General features: G+C 43.1%; 14 protein-coding genes and 1 non-coding gene across 15 annotated transcripts; 8 read left to right on the top strand and 7 right to left on the bottom strand. All coding sequences in view use genetic code 12, as the record gives it.

Annotated features, from left to right (window-relative positions):
* Positions 1 to 122: 122 nt before the first annotated feature.
* On the bottom strand, positions 123 to 1,712 carry SRP101 (Signal recognition particle receptor subunit alpha; the record flags this gene model as incomplete). The annotated part of the gene is made up of 1 exon (XM_001485266.1): positions 123 to 1,712. One exon carries the CDS (start codon positions 1,710 to 1,712, stop codon positions 123 to 125), a length of 1,590 nt encoding a protein of 529 aa, XP_001485316.2.
* Positions 1,713 to 1,776: 64 nt separating this feature from the next.
* On the bottom strand, positions 1,777 to 1,868 carry PGUG_05928. The gene has a single exon. It is a non-coding gene; the product is annotated as a tRNA-Ser (tRNA).
* A 414-nt stretch (positions 1,869 to 2,282) lies between these two features.
* Positions 2,283 to 2,900, top strand: TIP1 (transporter; the record flags this gene model as incomplete). Its single annotated transcript, XM_001485267.1, has 1 exon — positions 2,283 to 2,900. The coding sequence occupies one exon, from the start codon at positions 2,283 to 2,285 to the stop codon at positions 2,898 to 2,900; it is 618 nt and encodes a 205-aa protein (XP_001485317.1).
* Positions 2,901 to 2,930: 30 nt separating this feature from the next.
* On the top strand, positions 2,931 to 4,628 carry MSM1 (methionine--tRNA ligase; the record flags this gene model as incomplete). Its single annotated transcript, XM_001485268.1, has 1 exon — positions 2,931 to 4,628. The coding sequence occupies one exon, from the start codon at positions 2,931 to 2,933 to the stop codon at positions 4,626 to 4,628; it is 1,698 nt and encodes a 565-aa protein (XP_001485318.2).
* Positions 4,629 to 5,335: 707 nt separating this feature from the next.
* On the top strand, positions 5,336 to 9,028 carry PGUG_03048 (uncharacterized protein; the record flags this gene model as incomplete). The annotated part of the gene is made up of 1 exon (XM_001485269.1): positions 5,336 to 9,028. The coding sequence occupies one exon, from the start codon at positions 5,336 to 5,338 to the stop codon at positions 9,026 to 9,028; it is 3,693 nt and encodes a 1,230-aa protein (XP_001485319.2).
* Positions 9,029 to 9,083: 55 nt separating this feature from the next.
* Positions 9,084 to 9,422, bottom strand: PGUG_03049 (transcription elongation factor; the record flags this gene model as incomplete). Its single annotated transcript, XM_001485270.1, has 1 exon — positions 9,084 to 9,422. One exon carries the CDS (start codon positions 9,420 to 9,422, stop codon positions 9,084 to 9,086), a length of 339 nt encoding a protein of 112 aa, XP_001485320.1.
* A 110-nt stretch (positions 9,423 to 9,532) lies between these two features.
* PGUG_03050 (membrane insertase) lies at positions 9,533 to 10,525 on the top strand (the record flags this gene model as incomplete). The annotated part of the gene is made up of 1 exon (XM_001485271.1): positions 9,533 to 10,525. One exon carries the CDS (start codon positions 9,533 to 9,535, stop codon positions 10,523 to 10,525), a length of 993 nt encoding a protein of 330 aa, XP_001485321.2.
* Positions 10,526 to 10,609: 84 nt separating this feature from the next.
* Positions 10,610 to 11,446, top strand: PGUG_03051 (uncharacterized protein; the record flags this gene model as incomplete). The annotated part of the gene is made up of 1 exon (XM_001485272.1): positions 10,610 to 11,446. One exon carries the CDS (start codon positions 10,610 to 10,612, stop codon positions 11,444 to 11,446), a length of 837 nt encoding a protein of 278 aa, XP_001485322.2.
* PGUG_03052 (glucose-induced degradation complex subunit) lies at positions 11,443 to 13,875 on the bottom strand (the record flags this gene model as incomplete). Its single annotated transcript, XM_001485273.1, has 1 exon — positions 11,443 to 13,875. The coding sequence occupies one exon, from the start codon at positions 13,873 to 13,875 to the stop codon at positions 11,443 to 11,445; it is 2,433 nt and encodes an 810-aa protein (XP_001485323.2).
* A 124-nt stretch (positions 13,876 to 13,999) lies between these two features.
* On the top strand, positions 14,000 to 14,779 carry PGUG_03053 (serine/threonine protein kinase; the record flags this gene model as incomplete). Its single annotated transcript, XM_001485274.1, has 1 exon — positions 14,000 to 14,779. The coding sequence occupies one exon, from the start codon at positions 14,000 to 14,002 to the stop codon at positions 14,777 to 14,779; it is 780 nt and encodes a 259-aa protein (XP_001485324.2).
* Positions 14,780 to 14,824: 45 nt separating this feature from the next.
* On the top strand, positions 14,825 to 15,343 carry PGUG_03054 (uncharacterized protein; the record flags this gene model as incomplete). The annotated part of the gene is made up of 1 exon (XM_001485275.1): positions 14,825 to 15,343. One exon carries the CDS (start codon positions 14,825 to 14,827, stop codon positions 15,341 to 15,343), a length of 519 nt encoding a protein of 172 aa, XP_001485325.2.
* Positions 15,344 to 16,284: 941 nt separating this feature from the next.
* PGUG_03055 (MARVEL domain-containing protein) lies at positions 16,285 to 16,986 on the top strand (the record flags this gene model as incomplete). The annotated part of the gene is made up of 1 exon (XM_001485276.1): positions 16,285 to 16,986. One exon carries the CDS (start codon positions 16,285 to 16,287, stop codon positions 16,984 to 16,986), a length of 702 nt encoding a protein of 233 aa, XP_001485326.1.
* Positions 16,987 to 17,091: 105 nt separating this feature from the next.
* On the bottom strand, positions 17,092 to 18,297 carry RNY11 (ribonuclease; the record flags this gene model as incomplete). Its single annotated transcript, XM_001485277.1, has 1 exon — positions 17,092 to 18,297. The coding sequence occupies one exon, from the start codon at positions 18,295 to 18,297 to the stop codon at positions 17,092 to 17,094; it is 1,206 nt and encodes a 401-aa protein (XP_001485327.2).
* A 417-nt stretch (positions 18,298 to 18,714) lies between these two features.
* Positions 18,715 to 20,064, bottom strand: SAH1 (adenosylhomocysteinase; the record flags this gene model as incomplete). Its single annotated transcript, XM_001485278.1, has 1 exon — positions 18,715 to 20,064. One exon carries the CDS (start codon positions 20,062 to 20,064, stop codon positions 18,715 to 18,717), a length of 1,350 nt encoding a protein of 449 aa, XP_001485328.1.
* A 148-nt stretch (positions 20,065 to 20,212) lies between these two features.
* GLN3 (nitrogen-responsive transcriptional regulator) lies at positions 20,213 to 21,952 on the bottom strand (the record flags this gene model as incomplete). The annotated part of the gene is made up of 1 exon (XM_001485279.1): positions 20,213 to 21,952. One exon carries the CDS (start codon positions 21,950 to 21,952, stop codon positions 20,213 to 20,215), a length of 1,740 nt encoding a protein of 579 aa, XP_001485329.2.
* Positions 21,953 to 22,024: the final 72 nt, after the last annotated feature.

The raw sequence follows: 22,024 nt of genomic DNA on the forward strand, positions 1-22,024 counted from the left end.
GAATTGGGTGAGGTACTAGTTCCAGTATCACAGAAAGCGGCTTATGGGGAAGTTTGAAAAGACGATTACCTAATTAGGACAGAGGACCCCGATTGTTCCAGATTACCACTTTAGACTATATATCATCTCATTAATGCATCCACAACGCTCTTGACACTCAAACGCTTGATGTCAGTGTATACTTGTCCCGTTCCTACAAAAAGAATGGGAACTTTGGTGGCCATCACCATATTAATCATCGACCCCACCAAATCTCCAACGGTGTCTACCTTTGAAATGATGAAAAAATCCAAGCTTCTCCGGTTACCAAAGGCATTGTTGAAGTTGACTGCTTGCTCGACCGAGTCTGTGCCCACGAGCGCTTCTCCAACCATAATGATTTTGTTGGGATTTGCAGCATCTCCAAACTTTTTCAACGGAGCCATGAGTTTCGCATTAGAATGAGTCCGACCAGCAGTATCTATCAAAACGATGTCAAACCCTTCTGCTCCCGCAAATTCTATAGCCAGCTTGGCGGTGGCAACTACATGGTCTCCTCCTCCATAGCCCTTTTCGAAGATGTCAATTTTGGTGTTGGTGGTGGTGTTAAGTCTCTTGAGATTGTTAACATGAACCTTGAGCTGCTCTACAGCACCCGATCTGAAGGTATCACAAGCACAGATGAGAACGTTCAAGTTGTTTTGAAGAAACCAGTATGCTAATTTTGCAAGATTGGTGGACTTGCCCACTCCATTGACTCCCACCACTGAAATAACGTAAGGACGAGAATTGGAAGTGGAGCTATTTCGCTTCACGTCGTATAAGAGATCAGTAGAGACATTGGGAGTCAAGATCTTGGTGAGCTCTACCGTCAATGCTCGCTTGTAATCCTTCAATGTTACCTTTTTACCCTTAAGTTCGTGGTTAAGTTTGTCGGTGATGGTTTTGGCAGTGGCAGGAGCAATGTTCTTGGAGATAAATTGATCGGTAAATGTCTTTGAAACTTCATCAAGGTCAATGGGACCTCCGAAATAAGATGATATCTTGCCGAAAAATCCCGATTTCTTGCTCACTTCGTCAGATGGTACATCTTCATCTAGTATATCATTGAGTTCGTTGACAAGAACCAAGTCGTCCTGTTGACTAAAAGCGTCCCCGCTGACGAGTGAATCGGTATTTATAGCAGAATCATCACCAGCCTTGCCCTCTGAGTAGTCCAAAACTTCGTTGGCATTTACTTCCACCATCTGATTACCATCCCATTTTCTCATCGTTTTTTTAGTTTGACTCTGTACCTTTTTGGGGGTCGATGTGCCACTATTTGTCTTACTTTCCGGCCCTGATTCCAAGGACTGAGCTACCTTTGCGGCCTGCAGCAATTTCATGAGTTGGTTGAACTGATAATCAATAAGCTTTTGCAACTTTTCAGACCGATCCGACAGCTCCTCTTCGGTCACCTTTAAGTAGATTTTCAACACATCAACTAAACAAGATTTGATCTTGTCACTATCAAGAGTGGACACTGCATCAAAGTATATGGCAGCATATGTATTTTTGCGTTTCAAACAGTATAGACGTTTTTGGTTGATGGTGGAAGTGAAGAAATCAGGCTCGAGTTCCGTACAAGTTCCATTGACGATTTCGGAAATGAAGTCGTTAAACGGGGAGAGTTTATTGTTGTATTTGTAAAGCACCGAGCCAGAAGGTGCAAAAATGACGAGGGATTGTGACATTAGGGGATATTAGTTTGTGGCTTCGTACAATACGATGGTGGAGATCGCACTTAAAAAAAAATAACGTCACAGACAGGATTCGAACCTGCGCAGGTAAAACCCAACGCCTAAGCTGCTAATAGCAGGGCGTCGCCTTAACCACTCGGCCACTGTAACGGTAGTAATCAGTTAGTGCGAGAAAAATACACATAACCAGCTAGGCAGCCGGCGAAAGTGCGCGCGACCCATTTGACAGATCTCGAGTGTCTTCTTACGACTATTTAATTCAAAAACTAAAAGACACGCACTTGGTCTCAGAAAGGCCCCAGCAGCTCAATCACATACATTAGAAGTGCAGGAAGCCGCCATACTAGCTTTTTGCAAATAAATTATTTTTTTTGTCTTGCCATTAAGAACCACACTTCCACCAACCTTTCAATACTTTCATAATGGCTTATTACCAGCAAGTGCAGAACCCCCAGAACTTGCAGTTCTACCAATCACAGTACGGAAACTCCTTCCAGCAACAAGCCAGTCAGCCGTCGGGCCCAATGGGCAGTATTGACCACGGATTCGGAGGAGCAAACGTCGATGTCAGCGGCGAAATTGGAGGTGGGGAACTTACAACCGGTATATTTGCGGCATTCGGAGCTTCAGGATACCCCAACGAGCCTCCACTTTTGGAAGAGCTTGGTATCAACTTTTCGCATATCAAAAGGTAAAACTTTGACGGTGTTGAACCCTTTCAACAAGAATATAAGCCCGGATATCATGAAAGATTCCGATTTGGCGGGTCCCATATTATTCGTCTTGCTCTTTGGAATATTACTATTGTTGGCTGGAAAGGTCCAATTTGGCTACATTTATGGTGTTGGACTCTTTGGCATTATCAGTTTGCACTACTTGTTCAAACTTATGAGTAACGATGTGTCGCTCGATATCGTCAGATCTGCATCAGTGATTGGCTACTGTCTACTTCCTCTCGTACTTGTTAGTGTCGTTGGAGTGGTGGTCAATCTTGATAATTTGGCAGGTTACATTCTCAGTGCGATTGCAGTTTTCTGGTGCACATTTTCGGCATCCGGGTTCTTTGTTGCAGTTATGAAACTCCACAATGTCCGTCCTTTGATTGCATACCCATTGGCTTTATTTTACTCTGTGTTTGCATTAATGGCCATATTTGTGGAAAAGACAGATTTAGGTATTTAATAAATTCGCACCGTAAAACTCAAAAACTAAATGTCCACCTTGCGACGATTTGCTAGCTCCGTCGCTTCAAAACCTTATTATATCACCAGCCCAATCTTCTACGTCAATGCCAAACCACATCTAGGCCATCTCTACTCGATGCACTTGTGTGATACTCGGAGTAGATGGGAAAAACTTAAAAACAAAGAGTCATTCTTTGTGACTGGAACCGACGAACATGGCCTTAAAATTCAAGCCGTAGCCGAGAAAAGAGGCATATCTCCCAAGACATTGGTGGACGAGGTGTCGTTAAACTTTAAGCATCTAGCTGAAAAATTTGATATCCAATACGACAGATTTATTCGAACTACTGATGGTGATCATATAGAGTCTGTGAAACATTTTTGGAAAACAATGAACGAACGAGGGCTTATATACAAGGGAACACACAGCGGATGGTATGCTGTAAGTGACGAGACGTTTTATCCTGAATCTCAAATTGAAAAAGTTACTGATTCCAACGGCATCTCAAAGATGATATCGAAAGAGACGAAAAATGAAGTAATTTTTCATGAGGAGTCCAACTATTTCTTCCGTCTCTCAAAGTTTCGGGACCGTTTAATAAACTACTTGAAAGAAAACCCCCAATTGATCACTCCCAAGAACAAATACGACTCCATCTTGGCAGAATTAGAAGGTGAGAAATTAGAAGATTTGTCAATCTCGAGACCCTCATCTCGCTTGCTGTGGGGTATTGAAGTTCCTGGCGACGACACCCAAAGGATTTACGTCTGGTTTGATGCTTTGATAAACTATATCACTGCTGCAGGCTACCCCAAATCACTCAATGCTCCTACTTCTCCATGGCCAGCCGTCCATGTGATTGGAAAGGATATCGCCCGCTTCCACTGCATCTACTGGCCCATCTTTCTCATGGCTGCCGACCTTCCTTTACCAAAGCAAATAGTTATACATTCGCATTGGCTTTGCGACGGATTCAAAATGAGCAAAAGTTTGGGTAATGTTGTCGATCCTCTAGACACACTTGACTACTACGGCCAAGATGCTTGTCGGTTTTTTTTGAGTGAATATTCAAACATTGAGTCGGACTCCAACTACAGCGAAAGAGAGTTTCATTTCACCAGAGAAAATCTCATTGGAAAATACGCCAACCTCGTCACAAGGTGCGGAGGACCATCATTCGACATTGAAGAAAGCGTTGCAATGCTGAAAGAGGGCTCATTCGACAAAATTGAAAGCTTTTGGGAAGATTGTCCGTACGAAAATCCAGCTGCAGTAAAAGATGCTGCTGGTAAACTTAGAGCTTGTCTCGATAACTTGTATCCTGCTATGGATACTCATTTGGAGAACTTTGACCACATGAAAGCAACTCAAGTTTGGTGGGAAGCAATAGAAGCAGGCAACCAATTGTTTCAACTTGGCCAGCCTTGGATTTTTACCAAGGAAATGAAAAACGAAAATTTGCAACCTGAGAAAAGAGAAACGTCCAAACTAGTTCAGAGTTTCCTTGTGTATATGGCTGCGGAGACATGTCGTATCGGTTCCATTTTAATGGGTCCAATCATGCCCCATCTCTCACACAAAATTCTCGACCGTTTGGGTGTTTCTATGCAGAAAAGAACAGCCCAGTATGCCAGCGTTGGCCAAGACTCTACCTACGGTCACGGTGCGAACGATAAAGGTAAAAAGTTGCCAATAGAAAGGATAAAGATGAGAGAATCCATGTAAATAGCGTCAATGAATATACTGCATATAAAACACTCGACTGGTGTATTGTTGATTTCAATTTTGATCCAAGTGTTGCAACTATGAGCAAAATGGCTGCAAATTTGAGGTTGCGAGCTGCCGGTTCTCTTATCAAGATGGCTAGAAGCTCCAAAAGACAATGTAGTTACTTTCGTTTATTTTGGCAGATTTTTGATCCAGAGCCAAGCAGGTCACTCCTGCCACCTGTCAGAGCATAAACCGAAATTTTTGAACCCAAAAGTTCGCTACATGCTACACTATTGTCAATTCGTTCTACACAAAATCATTAAGTGGAGCGGGAAAAGCCAGCGCGTTTTCGCTTCTGCCTAACATTTTCCGGCATACAACCTAGAATCAGTGCGATTCTGAGCTCGAAGAATACCCGGCTAGTATATACTCCAATACCTAAGAAGTTGTATCTCAACAAATTCGTCACGATACTACTTACTTTTGCATTAAGGGCCTCAGAAAGACCAGAGTGATACCCCTAAAGCATCAGGACTAATAAATTCTATTTTGGCGAGAAGTTGAGTAACGACTTCTTCACCCACAATCAAATTCTGTTGTCTATCAGCAGTTTCCTGCTTTGCTGATAAGCTTGCCCCGATTCAACTGCTATTACTAAGAGCTTCGGCTCTCTTATTACCATTCTTGTGACTCTCAATTACGACCCTCAAAAATACAAAGACATGTCCAGGCGCCGAAATGGACGCCAGTTACTGGGCAGCGAGTCTGATTCAGAAGGGTATAACATGCGTCCCAGACGAGCCATTCGATACGAAGAGTCTCTGCTGAATGAGGATTTAGAAGGTGAGATTGACGCTCCAAAAAGAACCACCAGACGAGCCCGACTGAGAGTAAAAGACGACGATGATGAAGTCGAGGATGAAGAGCTTTCAGCATTGGATGACGAGATTCTGGGTGTGAAGCCAGTAAGACGCTCAAAGCGCGGTAAAGTTGAAGAACCAGACGATTCGGACTTTCATTCATCAGATGAAATATCGGAAATTTCTGATGATTTTCTTCAACGAGAACAAGAAAATGCATTTGTGGCTTCTGACGACGATGGTGCCGACTATGGGTACGGAAAACGCAGAAAACGAAGAAAAACAGCATCCCGTTCCAAGTCTGGAACCCCAGAGACAAGAGGCAGAAGACGCCAATTACGATCTGCAAAAGTGTCGGATCTGGACTCCGACGCCAACATCGAGGATTCACCGGTTGAAGAAGATGACACAATTAGGGAGGAGATAAACGACCTCTTTGATTCTCCGGAAGCATCACCAGTTCGTCACAACTTGCGTCAGAGACAAGTGAAAGTGGATTACACTATTCCTCCACCAATTACGAATGATGCTGAGCTTGCAAATCTCTCCGCTCTGCCAGAAAGAGGCAGACCAAGACGTCAGAACATCAACAAAAATGAGTACCGAAAACTACTTTTTCCAACTGCTGGCCCCTTTGGTGGAAGTGATGTTGTACCTTTGTTTGGCAAAGGTGTTTCTGGTTCCACTGGCCTTCAAGGAAATATACCAATAGGGCAGATGTCCGACTCCGACTCTTCAGACGATGAAATAAAACCTATTAATGGCACAAATTCGGGACATTCATCATCACTCATAAATAATACCAAGCTAATCACCGGTGGTACTAACGAGGCTAAAGGTGCTAAGAAGAACAATTTAAGTGATACGGATCCTCTCGGTGTCGACATGAATATAGACTTTTCAGCCGTTGGTGGTTTGGATAGCTATATTGACCAGCTCAAAGAAATGGTCACCCTTCCTCTCCTCTACCCAGAGTTATATCAGAATTTCAACATCTCGCCTCCTAGGGGTGTCTTGTTTCATGGACCACCGGGAACAGGAAAGACATTGATGGCGAGAGCCCTAGCTGCAACTTGCTCGACTTCCACACGAAAAATTACATTCTTCATGAGAAAAGGTGCCGATGCATTAAGTAAATGGGTTGGTGAGGCAGAACGTCAACTTCGTTTGCTCTTTGAAGAAGCAAAAAAGCAACAGCCATCGATCATTTTCTTTGATGAGATTGATGGTTTAGCACCAGTACGGTCCTCCAAGCAAGAGCAGATTCACGCAAGTATTGTTTCTACTTTACTTGCTTTGATGGATGGTATGGATAATCGAGGTCAGGTTATTGTTATAGGAGCGACAAATCGTCCTGATTCTATAGACCCTGCTTTGAGGAGACCTGGACGTTTTGACAGAGAGTTCTACTTCCCGCTTCCCGACGAGAAAGCTAGAGCACAGATATTACGGATTCAAACGAAGAAATGGAATCCGCCGTTGTCTGATGAATTCATCAATAAAGTTGCCGGTCTTACAAAGGGCTATGGGGGAGCTGATTTACGAGCTTTGTGTGTGGAAGCTTCCTTGATGAGTATACAAAGAAAGTATCCCCAGATATACCAAACTTCTGATAAACTTCAGGTTGATCCATCAAAGGTAAAAGTTGTTGCCAAAGACTTTATGAAAGCGATAGATAAAATTGTTCCATCGAGTGCCCGGCTGACAGCATCCGGTTCAGCGCCTTTGCCAGATAATTTACTTCCTTTGTTGGAAGGTACATTCAATGAAATCAAGTCAAAATTGGAAGTTTTGCTTCCAGATGCTTCGGCGCTGAGGTCAAACAAAAAGACGGATCTTGAAGAAGCAATGTACCTAGACCCTACTGTGAACGATGAAGACGGAGGATTTGGGCGGCAGAACCTTTTGAAGAACCTTGAAGACTCCCGAATTTGCAAGCCTCATTTGTTGATCAGTGGACTACCCGGAAATGGCCAACAGTACCTTGGCCCAGCAATTCTAAATCACTTAGAAGGCTTTCAAATACAGCTTTTAGATTTGGGAACCGTTTTTGGTGATGTTACTCGAACCCCAGAACTGGCAATTGTTCAGGCATTTATCGAAGCAAGAAGACATCAGCCATCCATATTGTTTTTACCTAACATTGATGTATGGTATCTGGTTATGCCATATTCTGCCAGAGCGACTTTGGCAAGTTTGCTTAGAGGCCTTAAAAGCACGGAGAAAGTTTTACTATTGGGGATTTCCGAAACTCCCAGCTCGGAACTCGATCACGATATCAATTTGATATTTGGTTTTGAGAGCCCTCAAAACAATGTACATATTGACGTTCCATCGAGAGAATCAAGAATTCGCTTTTTCAAAATCTTGAAAGAAGCGATTAAGATGCGCCCATTCGAGTTCATTAATGATTTTGAAAATCGCCCAAAGAGAAAATTGAAAAAGCTCAAAGTTGTCAGCACAGAAAGCAATGTGAGCAATGATGTTATCGACAAGAAGAGGTCCCGACAGATAGAATATGAAGATACAAAGTTGAAAAACTTGTTGAAAATCAAGTTGGCTGGTTTGATGGATTTGTTCAAAACGAGATACAAGCGATTCAGAAAGCCGATAATTGATGAGAATCTTTTGTATCATTTGTTCGAACCTTCAGTTTTGGAAGATACTACGACCCCGTATGAAGTCTTATACACGAGATCCGAAGATCCAGAACACGAAAACATGATTCGAGAAGTTAGTACTGGAAGGTACTATTACAATATGGATCTTGACATAATAGAAGAACGTCTCTGGAACGGATACTATTCGGAACCGAAGCAGTTTGTGAAAGACATCCGTATGATTCTCAAGGACTCCATAACGTCAGAGGACCGTGAGAGACTGTTAAAAGCAAATGAAATGTTGACCAATGCTGAGGTTGCCATTGATGAGTTTAGTACTCCAGATTTCTTGGCTTCATGCAAAGAAATGAGAGAAAGGGAAAAGCAAAAGCAAGAGAGAATGGCTAAAGAGTATGAGGCCAAAGAAGAGGAAAATTTGAAAGAGATCAATAAGGAGATACCAAATGGAGAAAGTGAACCACATGACTCAACAAAAGAAGAGAGTGATGTGGTGAATGAGACAGAGAAAACGGTCAATGGAGAAGCCGAGAAAGAAGACGTATCGAAAGAAGTTCCAGAAGCAGGAGTGTCAAAAGAGGCTGAACTTTCCGAAGAAGTTCAAGAGAAGCAATTGCCTAATGTCAATAATGGCGATACCAAAGAAACTGAACCAGATGTGGTAATGGAAGCCACCAATAAAGACGACGAAGAAGAAACATCAGCGTCTGAAGCAGAGGAGGAAATCTTCAACGACGAGCTGCGTCAAGTCGAAGTAGGGTCAAATTTTGACGATTTCTTTGAAAATGAGTTGCCCAATGTCACAGAGAATTTCAGTGTTGAGAAGCTTGAGCTCTTAAATGCTCGACTCATGGACATCATATGGAACTCTCGAAAAGAATGGGACAAGACGTCTACAATGGACAATCTTGCTGCGACTGCCAAACGGTTTGCGTAGCTACAGTGTAACAATTATGTACGTAGATTCTAATATTATACAGCATCTTTTTTGCCTAGTCTTCAGCACTGCCATCTCTTGGTCTATAGATTACATTTTGTTCAGCCAAGTCACTGATTATATGAGGTGGAAGTTTACCAGTCACCTTCACAGCGTACAATCCAGGGACAAACGAGTCTATTCTTAGCCACCTGGCCACCCATGATTTCTTGTTATCGTCACCTAAAGCCACCAAACCTTCGAAAGAAGGCGATGTACAATCTTGGACTTGGTTGTCTTCATTATCCTGATAATGTAAGACACTTTCACAGTTGGGACACCCACGATCAATAAAGTGCCTGAAAGGCTGTATTATCCCACAGAGCATACATGCTCTATCTGACCTTGACGACATTCTTTAGTTGGTGAATTCGCTGGTGAATTTCGCTGGTGAAAGTTCGCTGGAGTTGAGAAAATCAAAATTGTCGCACAAACTTTTGATTCTTGCATGGCAATATAGAACTAATGTTCCGTTCCAAAATCGCAGTAGGAACGGGAATTTCTCGCAAAGCAACACGAATAGCTTCCAAGAGAACACTTTATGACTTACCTCTGGTTGTGGATGGGTTAACGACATCATTACAAACTATTCATGGTTATACGGGGCTTCCATGGTGGGCATTTATTCCCATAACGACGTTTTCAATACGTGCTGCTATCACATTACCATTGGCTATTATTCAGAGGAAAAGAATTGCTAAGCAGAGTAAACTTAGACCGCTTGTGAGTGCAACTACACCAGTTTTAAAACTTAATTTAGCTAAAAAAGTGCAAAAGGCTCAAAAGGAAATAGAAAGAGCGGATGCAGTTCTGAACCCATCAGTAATACTCCTGAAAAGTCCGTTATCATCTATGAAATATGAAGAGATACTATTGCTCGCAGCAAAGGAAACTCGCAAAAGACAGAAAGCTCTTTTCAAACGTCATGGTGTTCAAATCTGGAAAAACTTTACGCTTCCAGCAATTCAGATTCCGTTGTGGGTCGGAATGTCGTTGTCCATGCGTAATTTGAGTGGCTGGTCGACGTGGGATGTGTTGAAAAACCAGGCTCTTGATCCGTCATTATATACCGAAGGAGCATTGTGGTTCACTGATCTCACCTGTTCTGATCCCATGCATGTATTCCCACTTGTGTTGGGAGTCATATCTCTATGCAATGTGGAATGGACATTCAAAACTATCCAGCTTCTGATAATTAGCCGCAAACGAGCTTTCAGATCGTCGCTTACTGACGCTATGGCCAATGTTTCTCGTATGGCAGTCGTGTTCATGATGGCCATTTCCTTGCATGCACCGGTATCCCTAGTGTTATACTGGTTTAGCTCTCAGCTATTTTCATTGATTCAAAATATCATTATGGATGTGACAATGCCAATAAGTTTCACTCCAAACAAACGCTTCAACTACAAAACATCTAAAGGTCAAGACTCATTGCCAATAGTCAAGCCATTGCTTTAACTTATCATAAAAAATGTACATAGCTACGCCCGTAACACCGCGAAATACCCCAGATTTCCTATTTCAGACCTTCAAGGTTCAGCTATGCAAGATATCGATTACGTTGTAGAAGCTTCCCACGCTCTCTATGACACAATTACTGAAGAATTGTCACTACAAAGCACTAAAAAGTACAACAATGACTCCATGACCCTAGCACAACTCGATGATTGGCGAAGAAACAAATTGCCAGATATATTGAAAGATCGTTACCAGCGACAAAATAGTTGCTGGCTCCAGAAAGAAGAGCTTGTTCTACTCATGGACTGGAAATTGACCAAGGGAAAATATCGTCCTACCCTTCCAAGCTTGATAAAATCAAACTCTGATGATTCAGTAGTAGAAATTACCAAGGAAGGATTTCATATATTACTCTCATATGTTGAGAAAATTGAAGTTGACCAATTTTGGAAAAACCTCGAAGCAGACTCGAAAAAAGAGTATTTGGAGATAGTAAAGAAAGCATGTGACCAGTTTTGCAAGTTACGAGGCGTGGGTCCTGCTACAGCAAGTTTAATTTGCTCACTTACTACCAATATTAATGAAGTGTTAGCACCACCTTTTTTCAGCGATGAGAGCTTTATGTTCTATATATTGGAGCCTTTGCGGCCCGAAACAAAGATAAAGTACAACATCAAAGAGTATATTGAAGAGTTGGTTTCGTTGTACGCCGATATTTTGAAAACCAGAACCCACGTGAAATCTATGAATGTCTTGGAAAATGGAGGTTGGAGCCTCAAGATGCATGATATCTACAAATTCGACAAACTCAGCAATGTGAAATTACCCTCCAAGCTCGAAAAAGCACCGGGCAAGTTTCCATCTCTGGAAATAACTCGGCTCACAATTGAGACGTCTCGTAAGAAACGCAAACTCAACTAAAGGTTGATTAGGTCGTCTTCAAAATTGATCATCTGGAACCTCTTGTCGTCAAGGCTGGTTGCCAATGAATGGATTTGGGTGTGTACATCACGGCATAAAGCTTCCAATCTCGATATGTGATCAACATTGGCATCACCGACACAACTCTGAACTAGATAGTCATTTACTTTCCAAGCTAATTGACGCAAATTTTCCGTGTAATTTCCAATCATATCTCTATAGTCATCGTTGGCTTCGTAAGGTTTGTGGATTTCCAACAATAGAAGGTTTGACGCTTTCATGACTTGTTGTCTTTGTTTAAAATCAGATGTGGTGAGATCTGTGAGCAATGATTGTCCAAACTTTAGGACGTTCTCCCATCCTTGCTTAAGGGCAACCAGAGAATGGTTCTGGAACGAGAACTCGTCAGCACCATATTCCAATTTCTTATTGAGGACCGACTTTATGTGATGCTTGTACTTCGTGAATCTGATTTCAAAGAAAAGGGCTGACGATGCAAATTTGCTTTCTCTGAAGATCTCGAGAAGCAGAGAAATTACCTCTAGTGCTTCATCAAATCGGGATTCCAATAAAAGGTTTCTGATAATCTTACGAGCCTGCGCTTTTGATTTTTCGATGAATTCCTTCTCATTGTCAGTTATCCAAGGAGCCAAATTTGATTTTTTATCATCTGAACCACGAATATCGTTTTCGAATGCTGCTAATGTATCCAAGTAGGCACCTTGAGCCAAATATGATTTTATGATAGTGTTGAGCGATTTGTCATCATAAGGTTCCAGATACAAATATCCTGATGATAATTTATCCTGCCCGTTCAGCCTTAACTCTTGAGATAGACGATCCAAAACTTGTTCGTTTTGCTGCTTGAGATGCAGACTATAATTGTTTATATCAAACTTGAAAGGTGCCAGCCCAAAGTTTGTTGTAATTGAAACAGATGTAGGAGCCCCCTCTGGCTGGGTTTCTTTTAGGTTAGCTACCGAAAACCCAAAAATAGGGTACAAGTCAACCTTTTCCACCTGTTTGAGTGGATTGTATGTGGATAATTGGCTTTCCTCAAAATCTTTCACTCGAATGCCGTTAAAAGTGATGAAAACGGTCTTGGTGATAAAATTGACACCACATCCGATTGTATCAGTCTTGTAGACTTTAGATGACTTTCCATCCTCGATTGTGAAACCACTCGATATCATTTCCAAATGCGTCCTTCCTCCATCGCTCTCCTCGGCAAGCTGGCGATGCAACGGCGAGAGTCTGCGATTCATAGCAAGAACAGACGACCGAGGGTTCTGAGGGTTACTGCTTGAATCGTGGAAACTTCTGTCTTCAAAGTTAATTGCAAATGTTCCTTGAGTAACTCCTGGTCTCATGGAAGACATCCAATTAAGGCCACTTAAAAGAGAGTTTTGTTTCAGGGGACTGAAGACCCGAAGTTTCTGAAGCACTTCGGATATATCAATTCTCTCTCCTTCAAACCCGTTTGAATTACGAGTGGTTTTATCAGACTCCAAAATGGGAGCCTCACATGTGTACCCCATGGAAAATGACATGGTGGGTGAAGAGGCCGAATCTATTATTGGAATAATAGGTTTGAAGTTGGACGAGCTATTGCATTCTTGCGTCACCTGAACTTCGTAATAGAAGAGACCGAGTCTGGAGTCTATTAAACGATTTCCAATAAAGTTGAAATACAGGTTCGTCGAGTCCAGTGCGGCTAGTGCGGTAGGAACATAGTTCTTGGTAGTAAGGTTAATGACATTGGAAGCGGGACCAGACACCAGCAATCCAAACGATTCGGATAACTTGGCTATATCTTGTGATGAGCAGAGTGGAATCCAGCGACTAGGAATCAATTCATCGACTTCAGATTGAGCAGGGAAAAATCGTCTAAATTTTTCAAGTCTTGCAGCTAAAAGCAAGGATTTTAATGAAAGTTTCCCCAAATCCACTTCATCATCGTGACTCACATGGAATGCACTCTGGCTCATGTAGATTTCTCCAATTCTATCAGAACTGAACAGGGGTCTTTTTGGTGCCGCATCCGACGACCCATCGCCATTATTGTCATTTTTAGTTTCTTCATTATCTTCTTCAGCCAACTGGTCCTTGACCACACTGTATAATTCAACCAACCGCTGCTTGTCAATCTGATATTCTTGGTGTGCTAACTCCGGAGAAATTTCATGGCGATACGAGTCCATTTCCAGTTTAAAAGGCGTGTCTCCAAGAAGATCAAACGCCGCAAGCTTGTACTTGAGTTTCTTTTCAATCATCTTATCCAAAGCTTCATTTTCACTGAATACATGTTGAGGATTTTCATTAGTTATGCTCAAATTAATTGTATTAGCCGATGGTGATGTTTTCGAGTTTCTGTGGTTAGCCACATACTCAGATCCTAGCGTGGTGTTCAAAAGGTACTGAGGAACCATGTTGCACAAAGTTGCAACGGGAGAACTACAAGCTTCCGCGGAGTATAAGCACTAGATACCCCAAACCCGCTGACATAAGCGGCATTTTTCTCATTCTACAGAGTTTGGGCAGAGCTGTGGTAACATGACCGACGCTATAGTAGCTGATGCGCAGAGGTATTTACACAATATACCGCTCGAGGTAGTATCGCAAGGTGCAGAGGCACTTGTATTTTCAACAGATGTGCATCCATACTTGTCCAAAGCGGACCAAAAATCATCCATAATCAAGTATCGGCCTCCCAAGCCTTATCGTCATCCCAAGATAGATGCTTCTCTTACACGGTCTCGTACTATTGGAGAGGCCAAGTTTATGGCGAGACTAGCCAAATTGGGTCTCAATTGCCCGGGATTGATCCTGGTGGACGTAAGTCATGGTATAATATGGATGGAGTTTATAGGCACCAAGTTGGCCAATGGCAGTATAAGCTCTCTTAAAAACTGGTTATGGATATTGGAAAAGACTGGAAACAAGGGCAAGTGTGAGTCGCTGGATGTGGAGATAATTATGAATTCCGTTGGTGAATTAATAGGACGGTTGCATTTGAACGACATGATACATGGCGATCTTACTTCGTCCAACATAATTTTAATTGACGACCAAACCCAAGCCTCGTTAATAGACTTTGGCTTATCGTCATATTCTGGTCTTGCCGAGGATAAAGCAGTTGACTTGTACGTTTTGGAGCGGGCCATCATGAGCACTCATTCTTTATACGCTGAAAAGTACAACAAATGGCTTCTTTCTGGCTACGAAAACGCACATAAAAACGCTGGAAAGCGAGGGAGCACTAAATTGACGGAAACCATCAAAAAGCTCGAAGATGTACGTCTACGTGGTAGAAAGAGAAGCATGCTTGGTTAAGTTGTTCCTGCATACGTTCTCTATATATCTCCATAGAATTTTTTCATGTCTTTAATGCTCCTTAGTAGGTTTCGAAGCAACCTTTCAAGAGGGAGTCGGCAGTACTCGCAGTACGCTGCAAATAACCAGATCTACATTCATGAAAACCTAGGTTCGCAACTTTTCAATGTTTCTCTTTCACCAAGCAAATCGGCTATTCCCATGGGGTACAGCAAATCAAGCACTTTGGTAACTCCACAAGAGTTCAAGTCCAATGGAGAATTTGTCGAGTTGTTGCACAAAACCATATCAGAACAAGTATTTGACGATTTTCTGTTTATCATGGAAGCAGGAGTCAATGCAAACTCGTTCATGCCAATTTACGATTTTAGAGAGGTTCCTCGTCATGGACGAACCCCAGAGGTAGACAGTATTTTGGGGTATGTGCAGGTTGGTGGTGATGGGAAAATGATCAAGCCTAGTTATGAAGCCAACTCCATGTATCGTTTATGCAACGGCGCGGGCTTGTTGCGGCTCAGCGACCATCTCTACGAAAAGGTACGCGAGGCTTGTGAACGGAAATGAGGGTGCCGCGAACGGCTGAACCTTGATAAGAAATTAACATGATTGCGAATATTTCGCAAATATTTCGTTGCAATATTTCGTCGGAATATTTCCGTGATCACGATGCGATTTTGGTTATCTGTCCACTATCGGGGTTTATCCCCTCTTCTGGGCGTGGCCGGTACGCATTTCGCTGATCACTGACAATAGTCATGCACTCCCTACGTAAATTATTATTGTAGGTGTGGCTTAAGTAGCGTAAAACCACGAGAACAAGTAAACAACGAATGCATGTGGCAATGACGAATGCTAAGAATTGACAAGTTCGTAATTCTAATATAGGTTCGCGCTGCATAATCATGCGGCTGAACACCAATGCGGGATACAATATCTCCAAGAATACATGACTTGGCGACGATTTATTTTCGCATCCGCATAAAAAGTATGACGGTCAGACAATGTAATCGAATAGTTGCGTAATTCTGCACTGCCGACCCGTGGACCCTGCTGCAATATTGCTCCCCTCTCGTCACGATGTGCCTGGTTTGAAATCGTGCATGGTCAGTATATGCACAGCCGCACCGTGCTCTTAACCCCAATCTTAGTCACTTACTTTCCGAAAACCGGGTTTGCAAAATTATTGCATGTGGTATAAAATGGCGGCCATTCCCCACCGATAATTTCTCAGATAAATTAATAAGGTACGTAGGCCTGAATTGGAGCAGTTGCAATTTGTGAGCTAATGTGAGATAATGTGAGATAATGCGAGCTCATCGTGAACCACTAGACTAATTGAGCCACTGGTTTACGAAAACGGCTAGTCTGGGCCCAGTATTATTTGAGAGAACATTCGAATGTTTGGCTTTTTTTGATTACACATCTTTGCAACGCGTGCTGCAAAACCGGGTTCCTAACCAGACCCCTGCGCAGATTTATTAACCCAGAATTCCCTTTATTCAATAATGTTGAACAACTCTTTTGCCCCCAGTGGATTACTTGCACTCATAGTCAGAGGCATCCAATTGGTATTCTCCATCATCGGCCTTGGTGTATCTGCAGGTGCGGTACATCAATATGGATCATGGGATAGAGGTAACTTTGCTGTTGCCGCGTCGGTGATCTCGTTTGTATATTTATTGGTGACGATATTTGCGTTCCAATTCATTTCACCGCTTGTTTCACTTGTGGCGGAAATCATCTTGATGATTTTCTGGTTGGCAGCATTTGCAGCCGTTGCTGATGTGTTTGGCTCCGCTTCGTGTAACTACACAGTTTACTCATATTCTTTCCACAGCACCGGTTGCCGCTTGAGTAAGACCTTCATCGCTTTTGGTGTTCTCAACTGGGTCTTGTTCCTTATTTCTTTGGGCTTGCTCATTTGGTTTACGATCATTCCCGTTTACAAGGCTGGTGGATTCAACTTATTGAACCAAATAAAGTCCTTGAGTAGGGGAGCTTTGTTTGCTAACTTCATCCCAGCTACTGGTTCCAAAGACCTCGAAGCTGGTAACGGTGTTTCGCAGGATGTCACCAGTGGTGTGGACAGCGTGCCCGAAGACAAGACCGAGGCGGTGGACCCTGAGCCTACCGTCGAAGGCGCTGGCGAAGGCACTGTAGAGAGTCCCACAGTCCCAGCTACCCAGCCACATTCGGCTATCCACTAATTCTACTATTTATAGCTATTCAATGCTAAGCGAGGCAGATATACTAATACCACAATGCTAATCAGTGTCTATTTTGAAGATTTCTTTTAATGTTTATGACAATCGTTATGACAGAAGGGTGATGGAAAATGGATCGTCACAATTGCCATTCAAGGTGATTGGTACTTGAGCAGTGCTACCAGAGCCAGTTTGACGGTCGGTATCAAGACACCATTGGGACTTTCCACCGTAAGAAATCTTGTTATCAGAATCGACTTGGAACTGAAATTTTGAAGCTTGGTTGGATCCATTACAGTTGAAGTCTCCATTACTGTCAATACCACAGTATCCCTTAGAGGACTTGATAGTTGAACCCCCAAACTCCAGTTTAGCAATTTGGTAGGTAGCACAAGTTCCAGATGTATAGTATTTACCGTTGGAGATAAGACATCCAGGTTTATCCAGGAGCTTAATGTAGCCCTTAGAGGAGTCACCACCTCCTGGAGGGTTTGGAGGAGCGTTGGAGCCACTTTTAAGCAAAAACTTGATTCCTGAGTCTGGGCATCTGGCGCTGGAAAGGGTGTCCATTGGCTTGAAATTTTGTCCCCGAAGCGAGCCTTGAAGGTGATGGAAGTACCATACTTCTTGAAGGGCCTGGTTATTGTCACATTTGAAGTAGACTTGTTTTCCAGAAAAGTTGTCACTTAATGCTTTCGCAATTTGGCTCTTGGTATAGGTTTTGGAGTTGCTAGGAGTAATACCAGCATCGGTCAAAAACTTGTAGGTTGGCAACTTTTCGTAGAGATCAACAGCAATGCGAAAGTAATCATAGATGTTCTCGTCTGACTTGTAGTTTGAATAACACTTTGGTCTAATTGTGTTGATACAAGTTCCGTGTTTGTTAAATTCATGTAGCCACAAAGAATCGTCATTTCCATTGTTGCTTTTCCATGTTTTCGACATGGTGTTGTACAAGTCGGGATCATTGAACTCATTCTTGACAATATTCTCGATACTTCCTTGAATTTCGAGAGAATTGTCACAGAATTGAGCATAAGTACCATCACAGTTATCTGGCCAAAGTCCATGCAAAGTCCATTCATCGTCGGCACCCACGGCTGGATTGTAGTCCCAGAACTGGGTCTGCAAAAGAACACCTCCAGGAGCTTCAAAGCAACACGTGTCGGCTACCGGGGTCGAATTGGTACAAGAAAGTGGAAGATTTGAAGGACAAGAAGAACCGTCACGAGCAAAAACACCATCATCCAAGTTCAACGGTCCTATATAGAATGCTGCTGAGACCGGTAAGGTCGCCAAAAGTTTCAAAAGCATGACAAATTGCAAAGACTTGAGTGGTTTAAATGGCTGTCAATTCTGCTGTCAAAATTGAGAAACCGTTCTTATCGCGACTATTTATAGTGCGGAGTGCAGGAGCCTTCTATGCATAAGGCACCTTAATTGAAACGTGGGCAACAATACCAACGGCCAAGACGGCCCAGTGCTCGGGTCCATGCAGCGCAATTGCTGAGAAAACTCTAAATTCTACACGTTTTCCGTTGAGGAATCCTTTATTATGGAATCTACCTGTCTCTTTTAACCCACCCAAATAAAATAAAAAAAAAGAATGAACCAGTCGTAACTCGTTACCCATTAATGCAGTTGATGCATGTAAAATCAAATATACCAAAAACCCTGGTTTAAAAAAAACCAGTGCGAGGAAAAGATCTTAGGTAGAACAAAGTACTGCAATTAGTACTTGTAAATGTCAGCCTTGAATGGACCTTCCTTTGGCAAACCCAAGTACTCGGCTTGAACATCGCTCAAGACAGACAACTTGGCACCCAAGTGGTCCAAGTGGCACTTGGCAACCTGCTCATCCAAGATCTTTGGCAACAAGTGCACACCGAGGTCAAACTTGTTGATCTTGGCGAACTCGGGGAACTTGGCCTTGAATTCCTTGTCCTCGGATCTGAACAAAGCGATTTGAGCCAATACCTGGTTGGAGAAAGAACAAGACATGACGAACGAGGAGTGACCAGTGGCACATCCCAAGTTGACCAATCTACCCTCGGCCAACAAGATAATGTGACGACCGTTCTTCATCAAGAATCTGTCGACTTGAGGCTTGATGTTGACAACAGATTTGGCGTTAGCCTTCAACCAAGCGACGTCAATTTCGATGTCAAAGTGACCAATGTTACAAACAATGGCGTCTTCTGGCATTTGTTCAAAGTGGACACCGGTAAGAATGTCACGACAACCAGTGGTGGTGACGAAAATTTGACCAATGGAAGCAACTTCTTCCATAGGGCAAACTTGGTAACCGGAAACAGCAGCTTGAAGAGCATTGATAGGGTCGATCTCGGTGACGATAACTCTGGCTCCCATACCTCTCAAGGCCATAGCACATCCCTTACCAACGTCACCGAAACCAGCAACAACGGCAACCTTACCGGCGATCATCACATCGGTGGCTCTCTTAATACCGTCAATCAACGACTCTCTGCATCCGTACAAGTTGTCGAACTTGGACTTGGTAACGGAATCGTTAACATTGATGGCAGGAACCTTCAACTTACCGTCTCTCAACATCTTGTACAAGTGGTGGACACCGGTGGTGGTTTCCTCAGACAAACCGTAACAGTCATCCAACATCTCAGGGTACTTGTCGTGAACCAAAGAGGTCAAGTCTCCACCATCGTCCAAAATCAAGTTCAACTTCTTGTTGTCCTTGAAAGCGAACAATTGTTGTTCAATACACCACAAGTACTCCTCATCGGTCTCACCCTTCCATGCGAACACGGGGACACCAGCAGCAGCAATGGCAGCAGCAGCGTGGTCCTGGGTCGAGAAAATGTTACAAGAAGACCAGGTGACCTCAGCACCGAGCTCAACCAAAGTCTCAATCAAAACTGCGGTTTGAATCGTCATGTGCAAACAACCGGCGATTCTAGCACCCTTCAAAGGTTTGAGAGCACCGTAACGTTTTCTAATGTCCATCAAACCGGGCATTTCGTTCTCGGACAATTCGATATCCTTTCTGCCGAAGGCAGCCAAGGAGATATCGGCGACTTTGTAATTGTTGGCTGGAGCAGACATTTTCGTGATGAACAACGAGAAATTTTTCGCACCTTTTTATACTACGCGTGCACCCACCACACCAGTACTGACAATTGTTCGTACCAGAAAACGTGGGTACGACGAGGAGATGGGGGGTCGTTAAATATTGTCAGTATATACTCGGAGATTAAATTTCGAACTTGAGCCAATCGAGGTCCTTGAGTTCTTGTCCGCTTGGATCATTAGGGTGGCCATTGTTAACCCGAAGGCCGCTGGTCAATGTAGACTTTGTAGTGGGTAAATTCACCTCGTACTTGTTCCCCATACTGACCATGCTGGTATCCAAATCCAATAGTTCATCATCATGCAGTTGTAACAGCGTAAAATTCTTAAAGTAATCTTCGGTCTGGTCGTCTGGATCCTCCATTGGTATGCTTCGGAGAGCATCCATCTCGGCGTTTCCGATATTGTCCATATCTGAGGGAACAATGAAAGATTGACGGTGCAGATTGGTTATAGGACCACCAGCCTGTAAGCTTGAAAACGAAGAATGTGAGGTTATTGAGCCAGGTGTGTCGACTGGAGGATTCCTCAGAGCATCAAAGTAACTTCCAGTCAAGTCCTTCGCACTGCGTTGGTTCAAGAGATTGATGTTATTATAGGTGAGTGAACCACTACCGTTGCCCATTGTACTCAAACCGATATTGGATCCCTTTCTTTGGAACGATCGAGCTTGCATCGATGAACTAATGGATGGTGTGCGCTTGACGAGATTGTTACCATATGAACCCGGTGTGGGACCTCGGCGAACAGCATCATTATATTCGAATCCTATCTCGGACTTTTTCCGCTTGAACTGCTGATTGCTATTAGGGGTATTTGGGACAGTGAATCCAGATCCTCCTATGAAGGAAGCTGGACTGGCTGCGGCCAGAGAAGTTGAATTATGTGAACTGGGGATTGGAATGGATCTTAATGGTGTTCCGGATGGAGTCTTCAAAGACGAGGGAACTGAAGAAGGAGCAGAACCACCAGGAGGTTTGGGCAAGATCAATACGTTCTTGTACCTTGCATTTTGGCTGTTGTTGAGCGATGTAGATATTTGGTTTTTATCTTCCTCATAGGTTGGTCTAAATGATGTCTTGTCTTGAAAAGATCCGGGTCTCGAGGAATGATTGGAAGTAGGCATTTTCAGAACGCTGGTTTTTCGTGAACTACGTTTCTTGATGACATCAGTTTTTAGGCTTAACGGACGAGTGCTGCCATGTAACTTCAAGAAGAGACCACAAGCATTACACAATGTGTTGCCATCGGGATCTTTACGCCACAAGGGGGTGTTGGAAGTATTACAGTTGAAGCATTGAACTTTGGGGCCCGAGTCTTTTGGTTTTTTGTTTTTTTCCTTGGATAACGAAGATGTGAGGTTGGATTTTGTATGCTGTGGTGGGATATAGGACTGGAATTCCTGAGTATGGTTGGATTGTATTTGAAGGGGAGTCACGGTAGTTATGGGTTCCTTCTTTATTGTAGTCATATGGTCCTTCTGGATACTTTGGTTTGGGAGACTCGTATGCCACGAATTGTTCGTCCATCCATCACTTTTACTGGTTGCACTTGTTGGAGGAGAATCATTCACGCTTGCAGGGGTAATTTCAGTAATACCGTTGTTCTGTTGGTAGTTTTTAGGCTGTTTGGGAGCATAAGGCGGGCTACTCTTGATCTCGTCAATACTCAAAGGAGAGAGTAATTCGAGAACCCGATTGTTATTGCCATATAATTCGGAGGACATTAAGTTTTTTTGCATTCTAGAGTTTTCCTTGCGTAGATTGCGGTTTTCTACTCGTGGTTGGAGGGCAAGGAGCTTCTTGGCGGACTGGAACAACTGAACTATTGAAGGGGCAGTTTCAAAGTCGTTTCGAGAAGTCATCAGCAAAGAGAAAAGCACAGGCTCAACAAAGGAATGACAAGTGAACTTGGCTCTTTAAAGTTGACAAAGAAG

This window comes from Meyerozyma guilliermondii, genomic scaffold (assembly GCF_000149425.1).
Source record: "Meyerozyma guilliermondii ATCC 6260 scaffold_3 genomic scaffold, whole genome shotgun sequence".
NCBI lineage: Eukaryota > Fungi > Ascomycota > Pichiomycetes > Serinales > Debaryomycetaceae > Meyerozyma > Meyerozyma guilliermondii.